At 46.0% G+C, this 21,918-nt stretch overlaps 1 protein-coding gene across 1 annotated transcript; it reads right to left on the reverse strand.

Annotated features, from left to right (window-relative positions):
* Window positions 1-1,102: 1,102 nt before the first annotated feature.
* Window positions 1,103-19,181, reverse strand: LOC115254139 (replication protein A 32 kDa subunit). Its single transcript, XM_029868862.2, has 3 exons — window positions 19,019-19,181; window positions 18,302-18,953; window positions 1,103-1,380 (listed from the first exon to the last, which is right to left on the reverse strand). Exons 1-3 carry the CDS (start codon window positions 19,029-19,031, stop codon window positions 1,299-1,301), a joined length of 747 nt encoding a protein of 248 aa, XP_029724722.2. The 5' UTR covers window positions 19,032-19,181; the 3' UTR covers window positions 1,103-1,298.
* Window positions 19,182-21,918: the final 2,737 nt, after the last annotated feature.

A 21,918-nucleotide genomic window follows, 5' to 3' on the forward strand; every position in this document is an offset into this window, starting at 1 on the left:
GAGACTAGGAAAACTTGATATCGATACTCAGTACGAAGTTTGTTCTAATTTCACTGCTTTTACCCATCGAACGCCTGCGATAAAAATGAGCAAAAGTTACAAAACTAAACATTTCACAAAAAGATATGTGGCATAAGAATAAAATTCTTTCAAACTATGCGTCACCGACAGTAGAGAATAAATGATAAAGCAACTAAACTAAGAGAATATGATAAAGTGGAAAGAGACTAACATTTACTACTATCAAAGCAAAAATCCTAATATTAACGAGTACGATGTGTTTAAGTGATAATCCTCTAGTGTACTATTGATAGAACATTGTAAAGTAATCAGCAGCACATACGATTTGGATAGATAAACACACACACATACTTCCATACATAAACCGGCAAAATTTCAAACACTACTGCGAGCCGTATTCCTATCGTAGAACCATCGGACGTATGATTGTTACAACAATTCCCTTCATCCATTACAATACATCTAATCCCATTATTGCTGTGTATATTGTAACACTTAGCGCCACACGACGATTAATCAACCTTACGTACGTGTATGTGTTGTGGTTTTAGAAAATAAATACAAAATAAAAACAATAGTCTGTAGAGGATCATGAAAATCAGAATTTGTTCGTGAACAACAATGGGCGACAATTTGTAGGTATGTATTCAATGCAAGCACCACATCCTTCATGTTCATGGATGGTTACTAACTACAACCCAGCTTGTCGCAATCAGGTGGGGCGTAAAATAGTGAAGCAAATCTTAGAAATAAAAAGAAAACAAAAACTTTACGGTTTATCACCTCTTTATCTTAGAAAATGTCGTTGAAGAGTGATTTTCTCTCCAGTCGATAATATCACTTCCTTTTCATTATGTGAGAAAATCAAACCTGAAGTTGTCTGACTCAGGAATAGTCTTTGCGCATTCACGTTCCATTATGGCAGTGAAATGGCAGTGTAAATGTAAATTATTTGGTTAACATCATTCCTACTCCTAGGCTGTATAGTACAAATCCTTTGGAGTATCTACAAAACCAGGTTAGTCTAAATGGAAGGAATCCTGTCATCACAAAGAAAAAACTCCTGCAACAACATCGTTCGTAGACTTTCCAGATGACTTTTAATATCAAAATTAAATCATTATTATAATAGCGGTTCACTTTTTCAATTTTAACAAATTCGGGGATTGATCAAATGATGCATTATTTAGAGTGTGGGTATAACTATGACATATATGGGTTGCTTATAAATACCTTAATTTGTACCAACAAAACACTTTGACGTTTCTTTGACTGTCTTACGCGTCCACGCACAGGAAATGATCGGAGTCCACGCTGGTGTAGACGATTCCCTCCTGGGTCATGTAGTCGGTTATGCTCCTGAAATCGAGAAGAGAGAAGATCAGTGATATGAAATACCGTGCAGCGTCGTTCCCAGACGAGGGCGAGCTGAAGTACTATTAAAGCAGCCATTTACGACGCAGTCGAGAGCACCGTCCAGTAGTAACATGAAACAGAGTCGAAGGAACGTTCCACGAGGAGTTTAGATAGATGTTGAAGTACAAGATCGCAGCGCGATTATGCTGCAGCATGGGACTCGGCAGAATGTGGAACATTACAAACGGGAGCGGAAGCAGCAGACTCGCCTCTTTCGGGAGAAGAAACGCTGCACGTAAGAACCGGAGTATGGCGGACATGAAATTGCTGTGCCGTTCCAAAGAATCGTAGAGGTTCTACCAGAAGCTCAACGCATTCCGCAATGGCTTCGTCTATCATCTGAAGTAAATGATTTCGCAGGAAGTTATCAAGCCGGCTTCATCAACGGCCGATCGACAACAGATCAGATCTTCGCCGTACGATAAATCCTTCAGAAATACCGTGCATACCATGTCCCAATGCATCACCTGTTCTTCGAGCTATGAAAAATCGTGGACGAGAACAGCTTTCACGGGAAGCTTATTCCCGGAAAATAGCACCGAGGTATACGCAATTCACCCATCTTTTTAACTACAGCTATGCACTCCGACCAAGTGACAGCAAGTTCTAATGGAATTTGGCTGTTCCAATCTTTTTCGGTTCGTCAGACTTCTTGTATCAGGATCTTTCCTTGATGCCACCACGCTAACTCACACCGACACAGCGGCTGTGTTGGTCGCTCTCAAATCGACCCTCTTTACATGCCGCACATTCTGTGTGTTGCATGGGCCTTACACATTCCTGTGTTGGGGGGTGAAGGTTCCACCATGTGTGCAAAACACACATTCTGTGGAACGCCTGGAATATGGAATCCGCTTCCATACTTGTTTTTGTTTTTGGAAGTTGACAAAACAAATGCAATTTTCATGATTTTCAGAGATTTTTTCCATCGAATAGCTGAAGCAGTTGGAAATGCGTCAAAAACATTTCCATTTCCATCTGCTTTCCAGCTCTTCGATGGAAAAAATCCCGAAAATCCACCTCATGTTTACATGTGCCAAACTGTTTGGCCGCGGCTCGGGAGACGTTTGACTGTTCCGTTTCCACCGAGCCGCACAAAATTGAGTATGAGGCCGGGAACACATGGAATGTGTGTGGCGCGCACACATTTTAAACACATTCGGTCATTTGTGCATGTGTTGCAGCGCTCTGTGCGTTGCCAACACAGCCGATGAGCGAGAAAAAAATAGCGTGACCAGTTCTAAGGGGTCATATATACTCATGACCAATCGTACACGGAACTACAAATCAACCCAAATTTAAGTTGTTTTGACGCAATCCCGGTCTTCCGTGGAATAACTCAAATTTGCGTCAAACAGCGAAAGTGGTGAGTGAGTAGTTCTCGTTTGAGAGCGGCAAAAAAAATTAACCCACTGGTAAGTTATTTTCACCCAACGGAGGCCTCAAATGACGCAAATTTAGGTTAACTCAAGAAAACCCAAATTTGGCTTCTTCCACGGAAGAGCAGCGGATGCGTCGGTGCTTCTCTCTTTGTTTTCGACAACATTGCGGTGGGGCGAGGGAGAAAACAACCCAACTTTGAGTTAAAACTAAAAGCAGTTTAGCCAAATTTGAGTTTTTAAAACTTATTCTTTGGGTTTTAATATTTTTCCGTGTAGCATTTCCAGTTTCGTAGGAACTTGCTCGTCATCTAGCAGTCTTCGTACTTTGTCACAAGATTGCAACGAAAATAAACAGACGTCCTCTTCTGGTAACCAGGCCATGCCCATGCCACTCGATCGAACCCTTCCAAATCCGGTAAGGGGTCGTACACAAATTATGTCACGCTTGTAGGGGGGTGGGGGGGGGGGGGGGGTGGGAGGGGGGTTTTGCAGAACGTGACGACCCTTACGAAAAATATTGAGGTCCTGTACAAAAAGAGTGACATAGGGGGGAGGGGGGGTTGAAAAAGGTCGATTTTTGCGTGACATAATTTGTGTATCACCCCTAACATGTCCTGTAGTGAACAGCTCTATAAAACGATAAGTTCAAGTACCATTTGTGATTTGATTTACACTAACGATTGTTAGGCTCGAATAATACCTTTTCATGAAGATGAAATAAATAGACATGGCGAGCTGGGACACGCTATTTTTTTCTCGCTCATCGGCTGTGTTGGCAACGCACAGAGCGCTGCAACACATGCACAAATGACCGAATGTGTTTAAAATGTGTGCGCGCCACACACATTCCATGTGTTCCCGGCCTCATACTCAATTTTGTGCGGCTCGGTGGAAACGGAACAGTCAAACGTCTCCCGAGCCGCGGCCAAACAGTTTGGCACATGTAAACATGAGGTGGATTTTCGGGATTTTTTCCATCGAAGAGCTGGAAAGCAGATGGAAATGGAAATGTTTTTGACGCATTTCCAACTGCTTCAGCTATTCGATGGAAAAAATCTCTGAAAATCATGAAAATTGCATTTGTTTTGTCAACTTCCAAAAACAAAAACAAGTATGGAAGCGGATTCCATATTCCAGGCGTTCCACAGAATGTGTGTTTTGCACACATGGTGGAACCTTCACCCCCCAACACAGGAATGTGTAAGGCCCATGCAACACACAGAATGTGCGGCATGTAAAGAGGGTCGATTTGAGAGCGACCAACACAGCCGCTGTGTCGGTGTGAGTTAGCGTGGACTCGCTCTCTTATTGTATCAACCATCAACCACACAGCATCTTATATCATAAGATAACTAGAAAGAAGAAATCTCCTTTAATAATGCGCGGACATAAAAGTCCTTCGGCGGTCTCTGGTCTTCTTCTCCAAGCTTCTCCAGCACGTTCCTGTCACTTGACATCCAGTTCCGAATGTACGCTTCTTTCGCAGTGTCGAAACTGTCTACTAGTAATCCTACAGAGATCTGCGGAGGCGGCCATTGTGAGCCAATCGTGCAGAGAGAACTGTCAAAGTGTGAGCCAAATGAACATGCTTATCGTTCGTAGGAAGGCGTCGTTTGAACGGTATTGCAATCGGAACAAAATAAATTAAAATAATTTATTTTTAATATCGAGATATTGGCGGCATATGTATGCTATTCTGCTATTCTGCTATTATCAACGCATCCCCTGGCTTTCGCCCATCTGCGTTGTCTTTTCACTAGGCAATACGTCTACCAATTGATGTTTATGGGCTTGCCGGACCAAGTCATGTAGCTAAGCCTAACACCCCACCTACAACTGTTGGGTAGGCACCATTGTCCCGCCCACTGGTCTTTTACAGCTAGTTGTAGGTGCATGTGTGCGTGTAAGTGTTGGTGTAAGTGTGTTAGTGTTGGTGTATTGTAGGCGCCAACTCGTTCTAATCCACTCTGATTGCTAACACCCTATTGAACCATTACCCTTAAATCTGGCAATCTATGAAATAGAATGAGTTAAGCGCCTGTACATAAGTCCGTTAATCAAACAAGGAATATTAGTATTAAAGCGAAGATACAATGAAGCAACGCCCCGAACCTCGATGATGATGATGATGATGATGATGATTGTGTACCCACCATCAGCGCAAGGATTACCTATGGCTGCAGAGTCATACCGGAAGGGAATGATCTACCTGATGGTTTGTTGTAGCAGGGTAAGCTAAATTTACTGGAGACCTTCGGAAGACAACACGATGGTTGTTATCTCGTGACAAAGTCTGGCCACCCCACGAACATTTGTCCAGAAACCAGTTCATTTAGCATGAAGCAACGCCCCGAACCTCGAGAGCACAAACCCCAAGAACCAAATGACAGGCTGCGCGAACAGTCGATCGACTGGCCACCACCAGTGAATAACCAATCGAGCAAACCCTCCAGCACAAACCGCCACCAGCTCTCCCGACCTGCGCCCAACAAATCCGAGGCACAGCCCAGCCATAGCTTCACCTTAAAACCTAAAATCTAGATTGCAGGAAGTATTGTCCCAAGTAACCACGCAGCTCGGGCCGCAAATCACGCACAACACGTCACAAATAAAACAAACACTACCCCGCCCGTACAACCGAAACCGATCTAGGGTAGAGAAGGGTCTATTTCCACTCCAACCCGTACTCAACTGCACCCACAGGGTAGCGCACCCCACACACACAGCACTCATGCATCCATCACGATCCGAGCCGCACGGTCACCTGGGTTGCTTCTATCTGCATGACCTCACCCAACCCGTAACGCAGAGTTTAAATTCCACTCTTGCATTACAAAGCAGTATCTCTTCCCAAAGTTTGTGCGTGATATAAATGAGAATATAAAGCTGAAGAAATCGTCATCAATACAACCGCCAACAATGAGCACTCAATGGTGTCGGCAGAATAAATGACGACCCCCTCAGTCCCAAACCCAATTATCCTACACTACCCAAGTAATCACAATGCTGAAGCCGTACGCACTGCACGTACGAAGTACATACAGACCTACCCGCACCGCCTAAACAAACCACCTAGGCCGAACACAAGCGAAAAGCGGCGCCACCACTGTTAAACCACGACTATATCAGTAGGTATAATCGCAATTCAGCAATCGTAGATCCATTCCCCGCTCCTACTCAGCCCTAACGATCCATAGCAATGCTTGTCAATATATGCACCCCACACACGCAACTCCCACAACCCAACAGTATGGTCACTTGAGTATCCCTGGGATTTTGATTACATGATGGTCAGGGATCACAGCCATCAAAACGTTCCACACTTTACCAGGGCTTGCGACCTGTTACCATGATGATTTCCACTATGGGAAACCATGATGGCTAGCGGTGTACGTAGTCTACTACGTAGTCTACTAGTTCTTGAAAGTGAAAGGTAAGAAATTCTTACAGAAGCTCCAGGGATTTCTAACAAAGAGTTTTCCGATATTTCCCTTGGATTTCTTCACGGAATTCCTCTCGTAGTTTTAGAATTCCTCCTTAGATATTCATAATATTTCCTTTCGGGATTACTCTTTGAACTTTTTTTATGTTCCTGTCGAATCCAGAGAATTTCGTAAGTTTTACCAAGAGATATTCTGAGGAAAACTTGTGCAATTTCTGATAAAGATTCTGGAAAAAGTTTTGGAAATAATCCTGAGAAAATTTGTAAAAAAAAACTCAGGTGGATCACTGCAAGAAATCCGGTATAACTATGAAGAAATGCCTGGCTAAAAAAGAAACCACTCTAAATAAAAGAAAGCACACAGAAACATCTTGAAGAAATTACAGGAAAAGCTGCGGCTAAAATTCCGGGAGTAACTCCTACTGAAAGTTCGTGAATTTAGAAATCCTTGTTCTTTCTACAAACATGTAGTTTAAGTTCATGTTCGAAAGTAGAAACATTACATACTCGAAAACTTATTTTATGCATGCCAACAATTCAGTAATCTCTATGTACTCTTCTTTTAAGTAGAACTACAAGTAGTACAATAGGACAGATTGGTGAAGTACTAGATTTATAGTAATGAGCTGAATTTCAGTATGGTGAGAAGGTCAATTCTCAGTTTCTGCAATGAAATGGCGCAAAAAGTGTGGGTATTATGATTCCTTGCCTACGGTACGGTAAAGGCTGGGTATGCTGCGCAATTCAGATCCCATTGTGATCCACTAGCCTCTGCCCAGCAACTCCTATCCCTACCTCCACGCGGTACCGGCCGGAAACTATGAGCAACCTTAGGGAAGATCGGGTAACCAACCCCGGTGGGAACTTTGGTCGTAGGCTGACAGGGAAGGGGGGGTTTGCTTCGGCAAACCTGAGCGTCTGTTCTCCAGGAGGAGCGGCTCACAACAGCGTCTGATCCCCATGTTAGGGGCGGCTGATCTACGTCCGAGTGCCAGGGAAGGACTCTAAGCTCAACTGTGCACTATGGTCCTCCGGAAAGTAGGGGGTCGGTGTCAGGCCCTACGAGCCAGCCGTAAAAAACCATTGTAACGGAAAATCAGCAACAGAATAATACGAACCGAGACCAACGGCAACGACCCCAGCGAACAAAAAGGACTTGCGATTGGAAACTCGGTACGTGGAACTGCCGATCTCTCAACTTCATTGGGAGCACCCGCATACTCGCCGATCTACTGAAGGACCGCGGGTTCGGCATCGTAGCGCTGTAGGAGGTGTGTTGGACAGGATCCATGGTGCGAACGTTTAGAGGTAATCATACCATCTACCAGAGCTGCGGCAACACACGCGAGCTGGGAACAGCTTTCATCGTGATGGGTGATATGCAGAGGCGCGTGATCGGTTGGTGGCCGATCGACGAAAGAATGTGCAGGTTGAGGATCAAGGGCCGATTCTTCAACTTCAGCATAATAAACGTGCACAGCCCACACTCCGGAAGTACTGATGATGACAAGGACGCATTTTACGCGCAGCTCGAACGCGAGTACGATCGCTGCCCAAGCCACGACGTCAAGATCATCATAGGTGATTTGAACGCTCAGGTAGGCCAGGAGGAGGAATTCAGACCGACGATTGGTAAGTTCAGCGCCCACCAGCAGACGAACGAAAACGGCCTACGACTCATTGATTTCGCCGCCTCCAAAAATATGGCCATACGTAGCACCTTTTTTCCAAACCAGCCTCCCTTATCGTTAGACCTGGAGATCACCACAGAAGACACAATCACAAATCGACCACGTTCTGATTGACGGACGGCACTTCTCCGACATTATCGACGTCAGGACCTATCGTGGCGCCAACATCGACTCCGACCACTATCTGGTGATGGTCAAACTGCGCCCAAAACTCTCCGTCATCAACAAAGTACGGTACCGGCGACCGCCACGGTACAACCTAGAGCGACTGAAGCAACCGGATGTCGCCTCAGCATACGCGCAGAATCTCGAAGCCGCGTTGCCAGACGAGGGCGAGCTCGATGAGGCCCCTCTAGAGGACTGCTGGAGTACTGTGAAAGCAGCCATCAACGACGCAGCCGAGAGCACCATCGGGTACGTGGAACGGAATCGACGTAACGAATGGTTCGACGAAGAGTGCAGAACGGTTTTGGAGAAGAACGCAGCGAGGGCGGTAATGCTGCAGCAAGGGACTCGACAGAACGTGGAACGTTACAAACAGAAGCGGAAACAGCAGACCCGCCTCTTTCGGGAGAAAGAGCGCCGCCTGGAAGAAGCGGAGTGTGAAGAAATGGAACTGCTGTGCCGTTCCCAAGAAACACGGAAGTTCTATCAGAAGCTCAACGCATCCCGCAACGGCTTCGTGCCGCGAGCCGAAATATGCAGGGATAAAGACGGAGGCCTCTTGACGGACGGACGTGAGGTGATCGAAAGGTGGAAGCAGCACTTCGATCAGCACCTGAACGGCGTGGAGAACGTAGGCACGGGAGCCCACGGCAACGGAAGGAACGACGACGCCAGTGTAGCGGAGGACGGAAATGAACCAACTCCCACGCTGAGGGAAGTTAAGGATGCCATTCACCAGCTCAAAACCAACAAAGCAGCTGGTAAGGATGGTATCGCAGCTGAACTCATCAAGATGGGCCCAGAAAAGTTGGCCACCTGTCTGCATCGGCTGATAGTCAGGATCTGGGAAACCGAACAGCTACTGGAGGAGTGGAAGGAAGGGGTAATCTGCCCCATTCACAAGAAAGGCGACCATTTGGAATGTGAGAACTTCAGGGCGATCACTATTTTGAATGCTGCCTACAAAGTGCTATCCCAGATCATCTTCCGTCGTCTGTCACCTAAAACAAATGAGTTCGTGGGAAGTTATCAAGCCGGCTTCATCGACGGCCGGTCGACAACGGACCAGATCTTTACCGTACGGCAAATCCTCCAGAAATGCCGTGAATACCAGGTCCCAACGCACTACCTGTTCATCGACTTCAAAGCGGCATACGATAGTATCGACCGCGCAGAGCTATGGAGAATCATGGACGAAAACGGCTTTCCTGGGAAGCTGACTAGACTGATTAAAGCAACGATGGACGGTGTGCAAAACTGCGTAAGGGTTTCGGGTGAACTATCCAGTTCATGTTGAACCACCCGGTTCGACTGGCAACCTTTGAACGAAAGCCAATCAGGCAACACTGCAAATAAGTTCATCCTATGTAACTAAGCGTAAATAAATTCATTCTTGTCTAAAGCGTACTAGCGTCCACACGTGTTTTGTTCTAGCTTGACTGAGTCCCCGTTTCCCTCGTCTTTTCGTAGCCTCAACAGGTTATGTGCTCAGCATTGGGGCCAGTTCTAGTGAAAAAAGTGCGTGACGCGTTTCGGAAAATAGTGTTTTCGGTGCGAGAAAACAAAGACTTTGTTCGAGAAAGTACGCGGCGCGGTTGGAAAATCGTTTTTCGCGGTAACGAAAGTGGATTTATCCGGAAATCTTTTGTGTGAGCGGAATGGATTTTTCGAAGGTGGGCGTCGTCCGGCTGAACAACCGGAATTATCGGTCGTGGGCTTTCAAGGTGCAAATGCTCATGATGAGGGAGGGTACGTGGAAGTACGTCGACCCGGGTGTCGCGCCGGCACCGGTAACTCCGGATTGGACGGAGGGTGATTCAAGAGCGCGAGCCACCATCGCTTTGTTGGTGGAAGATAACCAACATAACCTCATCATGTCGCAAGCCACAGCGAAAGGAACTTGGGATGCGCTCAAATCTCATCACCACAAAGCCACTCTCACTGGAAAAGTTTCGTTGCTCAAAGAGATTTGCAGCACAAACTATCGCGAAAGTGAGAATATGGAAGAGTTTTTGTACGGTATGGAGGAGCTTTATTCTCGGCTCGAGAACTCGGGCGAAAAGCTTTCCGCGAACATGCAGGTAGCCATGATTTTGCGGAGCCTACCGAAAGCTTTTGATGCGCTCACCACCGCTCTGGAGAGCCGCTCCGATCAGGACTTGACGATGGAGCTGGTGCGAGCCAAACTGATCGACGAAAGTGAAAAGTTGTATGGCGGTAAAGCACAGGAGGAGCGCGTGCTGAAGGCGAAAAACGAACACAAATCGGCTGGTGTTTGTTTCTTCTGTGGTCAGCCTGGCCATAAAAAGCGTGAATGCAGGGAGTTCCTGAGCCGCAAGAATGCCGGAGAGGGTGAAGATAAGAAGAAAAAGAAGAACAAACAGAAGCAGGAAGAAAGAGTGAAGCAAGTGCGCGAAAACGACAACAGATCGTTCACGTTCATGGTGCGTCACAATGACAGTCGTCGTCGGGTACCTCATTCGTGGCTGGTGGACTCGGGGGCCACGTCGCATATGTGTAACGACAAAAGTGCGTTTACGGTAATGGAACATGAGTCGCGGTCGAGTGTCACCGTCGCGGATGGAAGCGAAAATCAAGTGGAAGGCGTCGGCGATTGCCTAATCAAGTGCGTTGATGACAGTGGAGAAACAGTCGAACTCACACTTCGCGGGGTGCTGTATGTTCCCACTCTGGAAGGAAATATGATTTCGATCGGGAAGCTTGCGGCAAAAGGTGTTCGGGCGATATTTGACAACAATGGTTGCAAACTTGTGTACGGTAACACGGTAGTCGCGGTCGCGGACAAAGTGAGTGACATGTACTGGTTGCGGGTCGCGCAAGATCGAGTGATGAAATCCGAATCCCGAGAGCATACGAAAAACTGCCAACATACATGGCATCGCCGCCTTGGACATAGGAGTCCGGATGTTCTCGGGGAAATGAAGCGAAACGACTTGGTGACGGGATTGAATGTGGTCGACTGCGGCATCCGCTGCACCTGTGAGTGTTGCATCGAAGGCAAAATGGCCCGGCCGTCGTTTCCTCAGGTGGCCGAAAAAACGTCGACGCAGGTGTTGGATATAATCCATAGTGATGTGTGTGGACCAATGGAGGAGACGAGCCCAGGGGGGTGCCGCTATTACATGACTCTGATAGACGATCATAGTCGTTACACCTACGTCTACTTTCTAAGAAAGAAATCGGAGGTCGAGGAAAAAATTCGCGAGTACGTACGATTGGTCGAAAATCAGTTCGGTCGTAAACCGCGAATCATCCGCTCGGATCAGGGCGGAGAATTTTCCGGCATGTCACTGCGTCGGTTCTACGCCACCGAAGGAATAAAGGCGGAATACACTGCAGCATACTCGCCCCAGCAAAACGGGGTTTCAGAGCGGAAGAACCGGTCTCTAAGCGAGATGGGTAGATGTATGCTTTTGGACGCAGGCATGCATAAGCGATTCTGGGCGGAGGCGGTGAACACCGCTTGCTACCTGCAAAACCGGTTGCCCTCTGCTGCGGTAGATCGTACACCCTACGAGATTTGGTTTGGTAGAAAACCAGATTTGGCCTACCTACGATTGTTCGGGAGCGTTGGATACGTAATGATTCCGTCAGCGAAACGAAAGAAACTGGACGTCAAGGCAGTTCGGATGACATTCATAGGCTACTCGGCCGAGCATAAAGCGTACAGAATGCTGAACACGAGAACGGGAGAGATTCAGATCAGCAGGGACGTTCGTTTCCTAGAGCTGCAGGACGGGTCCAAGGCTCAGCTTCGCGCTGAATGCAAACTGGCAGACAACGCGGAAGGCAGCGAGGAAATCGAGTGGTCGCTCGATAAAACGGAAAAGGAAGTCAACGAACAGCAGGTAGCGGACGACACACTTTCCGAAGAAGATTTTTATGGATGGGATGACGAAGATAATAGCTGGCCACGAGGTTTTTGGCACGACAACGACAATGATTGGCTTCGCGGATTGTGGAACGATGATGACCTCGGAGAACCGGATCCCGCGGTCGAGAAACCGGCTTTGCGCCGTTCGGAACGCGCAACAGCTGGTGTAGCACCAGTAAGGTATCCCGAGGAAGTGAATGTTGTGAAGCAAAGTCTGGTCGAACCAAGGACGTATCAGGAGGCTGTGTCTGGTCCGCAGTGCGCCGAATGGAAGTCGGCCATGGCCGAGGAAATGCAAGCTCATCTGGACAACGGAACTTGGGATATCGTCGAGCTGCCGCCAGGTCGAAAGGCTATCGGATCGAAATGGATCTATAAATGCAAGGCAGATAAGGATGGCAATCTCGTCCGTTTCAAAGCGCGGTTGGTGGCTCAGGGGTTCTGCCAAAAATATGGGACAGACTACGACCTAGTTTTCGCTCCCGTAGTCAAACAGTTCACATTCCGGACGATGCTGGTTGTGGCATGTAAGCGTAAGATGTTGACGAAACACGTCGACGTCAAAACCGCCTATCTTCACGGCCAACTGCAGGAGGAGATCTTCATGCGCCAACCGCCCGGCTATGAGAGCGGTGAACCGAAGGAAGTCTGCCGACTAAGGCGCAGTATTTACGGGCTGAAACAGGCGGCCCGCGTCTGGAACGCGAAGATCGACGAAGTCCTGAAGCGTATGGGATTCAACCAATCAACCGCAGACCCTTGCCTTTACATACGGCGGAGGGCGGGTAAGTCCATTTTTGTGCTTATCTATGTTGACGATGTAATTGTTATCTGCTACACGGAGGAGGAGTTTGCTGAAGTCGCCCAAGCCCTGAAGCAAAACTTCACGATCAGCGTCATGGGGAACCTGCGATTTTTCCTCGGTATACGTGTTCGACTGAATGACGGACGCTACTGTATAGACCAGCAAGCATATTTGGAATGGATTTTGGAGCGGTTCGGTATGCAGAACGCGAAGCCGTCAAAACACCCGATGGATCCCGGCTTCTTAAAACAAAAGGAGGAGAATGGCAAGAAGCTGGACTCGCCGGCAGCGTATCAAAGTCTGATCGGGGCTTTGTTATATGTCGCCGTGACCACCAGACCCGATATTTCAATCGCCACATCGATTTTGGGAAGAAGAGTGAAGGAGCCATCGGAAGCGGATTGGACTGAGGCCAAGCGGGTGCTACGGTACCTTAAAGGCACATTGGACAAAGTACTGTACCTTGGCGGTGATGGTCAGAAACTTGAGTGCTTTGTAGACGCCGACTGGGCAGGCGACGCCAGCGACCGCAAATCGAACTCTGGCTTCGTTTTCAAGTTCGGCGATGGACTTATTGGATGGGGCTGTCATAAGCAGAAGTGTGTAGCCTTATCGAGTACCGAGGCCGAATACGTAGCCCTCGCCGAGTGCCTACAGGAGATCAAGTGGATTCAGAAGCTAATGGCAGACGTTGGTCAGCAGCTGGTTCTCCCAATCGTAGTCCATGAGGATAACCAAAGCTGCATCGCGCTGACACGAGAAGATCGGACTGAACGTAAAGCCAAACATATCGATACGAAATACAACTTTGTCAAGGATATGGTTCGGGACGGCACTGTACAATTACAGTATTGCCCGACCGAGCAAATGGAGGCGGACCTACTGACGAAACCGTTGCAGGCTGTGAAACTGCGACAGCTTCGGAGGGCGATCGGCATCACATCGTTTAACGTTGAGGAGGAGTGTTGAACCACCCGGTTCGACTGGCAACCTTTGAACGAAAGCCAATCAGGCAACACTGCAAATAAGTTCATCCTATGTAACTAAGCGTAAATAAATTCATTCTTGTCTAAAGCGTACTAGCGTCCACACGTGTTTTGTTCTAGCTTGACTGAGTCCCCGTTTCCCTCGTCTTTTCGTAGCCTCAACAGTTCATTCGTATCTCGCCGGGGACTGCGACAAGGTGACGGACTCTCATGTCTACTCTTCAACATCGCGCTAGAAGGTGTGAGGCGACGAGCCGGGCTCAACAGCCGGGGAACGATTTTCACAAAATCCGGTCAATTTGTGTGCTTTGCGGACGACATGGACATTATCGCTAGAACATTTGGAACGGTGGCAGAACTGTACACCCGCCTGAAACGCGAAGCAGCAAAGGTCGGACTGGTGGTGAATGCCTCAAAAACAAAGTACATGCTGGTAGGCGGAACCGAAAACGACCGGATCCGTCTGGGTAGTAATGTTACGATAGACGGGGATACTTTCGAGGTGGTGGAGGAATTCGTCTACCTCGGATCCTTACTGACGGCTGACAACAACGTGAGCCGAGAAATTCGGAGGCGCATCATCAGCGGAAGTCGGGCCTACTACGGGCTCCAGAAGAAACTACGGTCGAAAAAGATTCACCCACGCACCAAATGCACCATGTACAAAACGCTGATAAGACCGGTGATCCTCTACGGGCACGAGACATGGACCATGCTCGAGGAGGACCTGCAAGCACTCGGAGTTTTCGAGCGACGCGTGCTAAGAACGATCTTCGGCGGTGTGCAGGAGAACGGTGTGTGGCGGAAAAGAATGAACCACGAGCTCGCTGCACTTTACGGCGAACCCAGCATCCAGAAGGTGGCCAAAGCCGGAAGGATACGTTGGGCAGGGCATGTTGCAAGAATGCCGGACAACAACCCTGCAAAGCTGGTGTTTGCAACTGATCCGGTAGGCACAAGAAGGCGTGGAGCGCAGAGAGCACGATGGGCGGACCAGGTGGAGCGTGACTTGGCGAGCATTGGGCGCGACCGAGGATGGAGAGCGGCAGCCACAAACCGAGTATTGTGGCGTACTATTGTTGATTATGTCTTGTCTTAATGATGTTGAACAAATAAATGTATGTATGCATGTATGCCTAATTTTATGCTGTTTGAGCAAAATTTTGGGTAACAGTGTTGTTGTTTTTTCTATTTCTTGCAACATAAACAACATAGCTATCCAAAGTTTTGCTCAAACAGCATCAATTCAGGCAAGGAATCATAATACCCACGCTTTTTGCACCATTTTATTGCAGAAACGGAGAATTGACCTTCTCACCATACAAAAATTCAGCTCATTACTACAAATCTAGTACTACACCGAACGTGCCCCATTTGTTGCTTTTCATTCATACGACCCAATGTATTATTTTTCATCCGTGCAAAATTTCATTGAGTGTTCAAGAAATTCCCTGAGTATTCCAGGTTTTTTCCTGTTAAATAAAATGCCCTGATGATTCCCAGTCTTCCAAGTTTTTCCAGATAGCAGACACCCTGATTAACCAACTATTGTAGTGATTGATCTTGCTTGTGTTCTTTATTCAAAATTCAGTATTTTTACCATCAGCAACTATTAAGTGCTGTAACAAGATAAGAAACAATTATTTCCAAATTCTTTAATAAGTATTCAATGCACTTGATATTATAGATGAATGCTCGATTACAGTTTACCCGTTATAGGCATATTCAAAATTTGAGTTTCTGAAAGCTTTTCTCAAAATTGGACCTCTGTGCGCTGGCTGTCCAAAGGAGTCGATTCACTATGTTTGGACTGCAAAAGCTGGCATCAACCGTAGGCACTGGTTGGCCTCTGTTGAATGTTGTAGCTCCGTCATTAAGAACAACCAAAGCTATGTAGTGTTTCTGCTACTCCTGTAATGAGTAAGTCCTCTGTCATTAGATGCGACTACCATATTCTGGATGATGGCCGTTTATACTCCACAGAAAAATGATAGGGCTCTCCAGACCCTGGAGTACATTGCTAAGTGGTAGTTTATGGTCCTCGATCCGTCCGTTAGGGAAATAACCGGATGTAATTGTCAATGGGAACGGGTAGTCATGCAAATTAACAAGAAAAAAATCGTGAACAACAGATCATGATCACAAAAAGTGGCAGCAATCTTTCAAACTTCACAACTTGCGCAAATTATGATAGAAATAATTCATTTTCCTTAACTTTTCCGCTTCCTTGCACCCTATTTCACCATAGTGTACCAGTTATGGCTAATCCCATAAGGAATGCATGTAAATAGTGCGAAGTGGAACCCAAATTAACAATTATGTCCATAACTGGTACAGGGTTCCTATCATTGGCACACGCCGTAATAAATACTAAAAGTAGTTTTGGCTCGGTTTCTATATTTTTCCTGTAAAGTATGAAAACTAATCTATCACTAGACATATCGATGACATTCGTCGGTTTTCTTCTTATTTTTATAGAAATAGTATTGCTTAGGTAGTACGCTAACTGGTACAGGTACCCTATATCGTAGCTGATTCTGTTTTTTTTTTGGATCTCACGTTGTCCAACGGAGGGTAATGTTCTTCCCGACTACGTCTGAGTAGAGCTTCGTCAATTTTATGCTGAGAGTTGGTTTGGCACTCTCGGTGTTCTTAGGGAGATAAGAGTTACCTCCATTGTCCGTTCCTCTTTTACCCACCACGAGGTGGGTGTGCTTTCAAAAGTTGTGATTGGCGGTTGGCGGTTCGTATTGAGAGACATTCCTAGCTGTCGGTCCCCATACTTTTCCTTATGAACCTGATTTATTGGCGTTTGCAGCTTCAGAGTTAACAGTGTGGGATGATTTGTATCCATCGTTTTCTACTTCTGAGCCATTGGACCAGGTTGTGTTTGTGGTTCTGTTTCCAGTATTAGTTTTGGCGGTTGTATTAGAGATGTAAAAATCACGAATTACAGCGACTTCTTCGTCGTTTCTTGCCAGATCTGCCTCCAAGAAGCGGATCTTGCCAACAAGATTCATAGTAATGCCAATAGTAATAGTTAATAGTTATCCTTTACCAGATTCACATTTTCCTGAGAGCTTCAATGCCAAAGCTTTCTGTCTGGGTGTCCTTGCTTCTGACTTCCATGAGTAGTGCTTCAATCTTATTGCCCTTCCTTGTTTGCAACAAGCATCAGTACATTATCCAGTTTTGCCAAGAGTTCAGCAAAGCGCTGATCGTTGCTGGCTGCTACGGTAGATGCCATTTATTTCGACCATACCTTAGGTCATACTCAAAGCTGCTGGATAAGATACACCTAAGTCTACCCAGAGATGTTAAATGTCATCTTCTTTAACGTAAATGGTACTTTTACGACTTGACAACGGTGCCTTGGATAGTCAAAATAATGGTTGGGGTATTGACTCGTTGGTTACCATTGCGCTTGATGATTCTTCGCACTGGCCCTGGTCTCGCAGTTCATAATCTGAATAGATGCAGGTGTCACTACAGCTTATCACACACTTCGACACGTTGAGAACCGGATGCTCCATGAACTTAATCGGGAAACCATCAGCCAGTTTGGACATTGACTTCAGCTTTTCAGCGTGATTTTTGTTCCGTAACTTCAGAACATACGTGGTGTCTCTTTTTTCAAGATAAGCTCTTTATTCCCAGATAGCTTTCCACGGATATAATGGGAAGGAAAGGCGCCTGGAGAAGAACTCTTGTTACAGCATCCATCCTCATCATGGCCAGTTGACCATGGTTGCAGTACGGGTCAGATTTGTTTTTTTTTTCAAATTTGGACCAATGTGGGACGGAAACGTTTTGGGCAAACTAACGTGACGTTATCAACATATGTTAGCTGGTTGGCTCTAGAGACACGTTCTCCTCCATTATGGAAATGTGAGCCATCAATTACATTGAAAGGTGGAAGCAGTACCTAAACGAACACCTGAATGTAGGCATGAAATATCAAGACACCGGAGGAAACGACTACGCTGGTGCAGTAGAGGATGGAAACGAACCACGCTGAAGGAAGTTAGGGATGCCATCCGCCATTCACCAGCTCAAAAACGACAAAACAGTCGTCAGAACTTTCTAGTGATCACTACTGTGAATAACGCCTACGAAATGCTATCCCAGATTAACTTTTGTCGCCTATCAGCAAAGAATTTACGTGAGATCTTCACGAAGGTTTCATAAATTTGAGCAACCGAGTACATTATCTTTTCCAATTTGAAGAGGACTGTTTTAGAAAATAATCATCTAAAACATTATGAAAGATAAGGTTAATAATGGGCCGGTCTCAACGAGAATAACTCATTTGAAATGTTATGTTGCCTCTCACCCTATATCGTTTGGCGGACACGAAGAAATGCTATGCCCAAGATAGTCAAGTTGCATTACACCCTTCCCCCTCAGCATGACCTTGCATGACTACCGTTATGGCTGCACACGGCTGACTCCCTCCCCATCATAAAATAGAAAATCTAAAAAAAAAAAAAATACTCACTGCATCTCCGTGGCGCTGATATGCGGGAACTTCTGCTGCAACTCCTGCCGGCTGATCCCGATATCCGATATGTGGCTCTTGATCGCTTTGTACACGAGCAGTTGCTTTCCGCTCAGACCCATCGAGTTGCCGTCCGTTTCCATGAAGCCTCCGCTCGAAGCACTCTGCTTATCTCCACCGTGCTCAGCTCCACTCCCACCGGCACCGCCACCACCCTTGGCGTACTCCTCGCCCTTATAGCGAGCGTTCAGCACCTCCAGCAGATGGGTCGTCACATCGTTCGGCGAGCTGACCTGCTCGATCTTGTAGATCATGACCGCCTTGCTGCCGCTCTGGTGACGCACCGAGCCGAAAACCCGGGCATAGCCGTTCGTCGCCAGGCCAGGCACCTGTTCGGTGTCGCCCTCCTCCAGCCACAGGTGGGCGTCCACCCGACCGGTGTGGTCCTCCAGCCGATAGGTGATCTTCGTCGACGAATGGTCCACATCCCGTACGATCGCCACAAAGGTCACCATGCTGTAGTGGATTCCGAACAGCTGCACTCCCGCCTCGGACGATTCCAGTATCTGCCGGATGGTCAGCGGAACGACACCCTCGGCTTTGTTCTCCTGTGCTGCACCACCGCCGGTGGTGTTGGCACTGAATCCTCCGACTGGGTGAGCGAAGAATGGTAAGGTTTAGTATTCGGCGATTTAAACTCTAATTTATAATACTTACAGCTGTCATTCATTTTATTGTGATGTATGGAAAGGTCAACACTAAATTAGAGACAAAACCGGATGTATTTTCCCTGCTTTCACCAGGAAATTTCTTGTAAATTTTGCGGACAAAAATCACACGAGCTACCGATAAGCAAGCGAGCCCGATTTGTTTTGAGCGGCAAACGCGCGAAATTTGACAGCTGTCGGGTGAACACTCACGCTAGCGAATGAACACCAGCAAGATAACCCAACGAGTTTGCTATAAACCGTTTGGGATGAGGATGCACACGGTGGGTTTGTCAAATTTTGATTCAAGGTGAAGGGGGCGACATATTTTCACAAAATATTTTATACCGCATTTAGTTCACCACTGGACTGCGAACTGCGACGTCTATAGTGCGAAAACGTTAATAAAAGTGCGCGATTGCATCAAATCAGGTTGATGTCTTCGGCGCACTAATCCTTCAATCTATGGTGAACAAGTGCTCTGAAGACACCGAGTTGATTTGATGCAATCGCGCACTTTTATTTGCGTTTTCGCACTCGTGAAAACTAGTGCGATAGTCCAGTGGTGAACTAAATGCGCTATAAAACCTGTTAAATCTCGTAAAATGTAAATCTGTTTCCGTGCACGACACATCGCAATCTGATGCATCTTTTTGTGGCAGATTGACAAGAAGATAGCTTGAAAATCTAAAATATTTTTTGCCTTACGTAAATCTGATGCGTAAATGTTGCGGAATCAAAAATGCCTTTTCTAGAGGCGTCCCGAATAGAAATTTATGGTTCATGGTATCGTGCATATTATAAGATATCCATTTGAGGAATCGTCACGATAGACATAATAATAAATTTATGATTCAATGCTACAAGTCTTCGAAATAAGATCATTCAATACTTTTTACTTATTATAGCATGAATGATAACGATTCCTTCAAAAATTCATAAATAATTTTTAATAATCCGTTTTTCACTGATTGATCAACTTTTAATGCTTTTCGACTGCATTTTGACCACAGGGTCATTATTCATCGAAATGAAATGGTTTACCTACGAAAACGTACCTTGTGATCCAATCCAAATCCGACAGTCCTTGGCAAAAATATTTCTATCGACACAAACACTGAGTGGCTTCCGTGAATATGTAAATTTCGAAGTGAAAATTGCATGCTGCAGATGGTGTGGTCCGGTAAATGCATTCCCTTGTGCACCCTTCATCTCTCCGTCATCGTTCATGAGTCTGGCATCTGTTTTCACTGGGATTTAACTTAAAATGATTCGTAGAGCAGAATATTCGTTTCATCGAAGATTTATTTTTCCTCCTGAAGATTCTTCTGATTCGAAGTTCTTCCCGATGGTTTGAGCCAGCTACTTCTCGGCTTTATAACATTATTGAGTTCCAGTCAACCGCGAGCACTGATCCTATTTGGTGTTGTGCGTAAACACCACACGAGAAACTTCCAATAAATCAACTCACGATCAATCTCACGGTTCGATTCCCGATCCTCCAAATAAAAAACGCCGTGGAAACAAACAACGATTCACAAAATCGTAGCTAGACTTGACAGTGCCCGATAAGTGCCCGCAGGGGTGTGCTATTTTTCGATCGGTAAAGCAGATCTTGTGAAATATTTCAGTTTTGTTTTTATTATTCACCGTATCATATAGCTGATGATAGAGCAATTATAACACGTATGATTCTGCAATTTTTTTGTTCGAGAAATCTGGCATTTTTGAATGGTAACGATACTTAACAACCCATTCGGTCTATCATCAAAACTCCCAAAATTATAACTGCTATCATCAAAATGATTTGTCTTATCATCGATTTATAATCCAGTTTATGATAGCACGAATAATAATCAAATCATACGCTGTACAATTGATGTATGATTCCGTTTTATTCGGGGTCGCCCCCAGGGCAGGAAACTTCTAACTGTTGATTACAGTAGATGTTCGGTCGGTGCAAACGGTTTAACTGCAATGCTTTCTAACTGCAAGTCCGGTAAGTGCAACAAATTTGCAGTTATCGCACCGCCAAACGTCAAAATTGTGCGCCATGTTAGCCCTAATGAACAGTCGAATGAATGTTTCGTTCATTTTACGTAAATTGACGGCTTGTTGACACTGTCAGGCGTTGCAGTTATCGAATTTTCGTTCGCTAAGTGAAACGTAAACATGTTGCAGTTATCGAACGTCTACTGTAGTTAGCAGCGGTTAGCGACGGTCAAAAACGGATAAATGCGGATTTTCCGGTTAGAAAAGGTTATGTCGTTCCGCTTGTCCCACTCAGAATAAATAACACATTAAGTTTAAAAGTTCTGCACTTAGATTGTGACCAATTGCTTTTGCACTTGAAAAATGTGTGCAGCGCTATCAAATTTTTGTCGATTCAATCATGATAGAATTTAAGTGCGTCCCTTTTGGTTTTTAATCGTTCAGCGCATAGTTTACATTGGAAAGAATAATAAAGCTATTTACACGTGGGATTGACTTTAAAATAGAAATAAATGCCAAATTTCTAATAATCAGTGATCGCGTTTTATTTGTTAAACAAATCAATGCTAAAGCTATTATTGGGGAAGAGCATGAAGTGCCTCGTCGTGCGCTCCGCCAGTTCCTTCAGCGGTTGGGATAATCGCCTCGTGATCCACTATGGGGCCGTCTCGGTGGCCGGATGGTTGTGTATTGGCATGACGGAACTTGCGTTGGCGATCACCAGGAATGAAGTCACAGACTGTAATCCGGTCATGCAATCCGTTCCAGTCCTAACTTCAGATGGATGTTCGAGAATACCTCAGTTTTTCTTTCATTGTGGTTCTGATGCGATGGATTCCAATTCTGAAAAATGAATAAATCGGTGTTTTAATCACTTAACAATTTAATGAACGTAATTTGTTATAATTACCTCCGAAA

This window comes from Aedes albopictus, chromosome 1 (assembly GCF_035046485.1).
Source record: "Aedes albopictus strain Foshan chromosome 1, AalbF5, whole genome shotgun sequence".
Taxonomy (NCBI): domain Eukaryota; kingdom Metazoa; phylum Arthropoda; class Insecta; order Diptera; family Culicidae; genus Aedes; species Aedes albopictus.

Coding starts and splice junctions, on each gene's coding strand:
- LOC115254139 (XM_029868862.2), bottom strand. Junction 1,381..18,301: donor ATCAGCGCCACGGAGATGCA/GTGAGTATTTTT, acceptor TCTCGATTTCAG/GAGCATAACCGACTACATGA.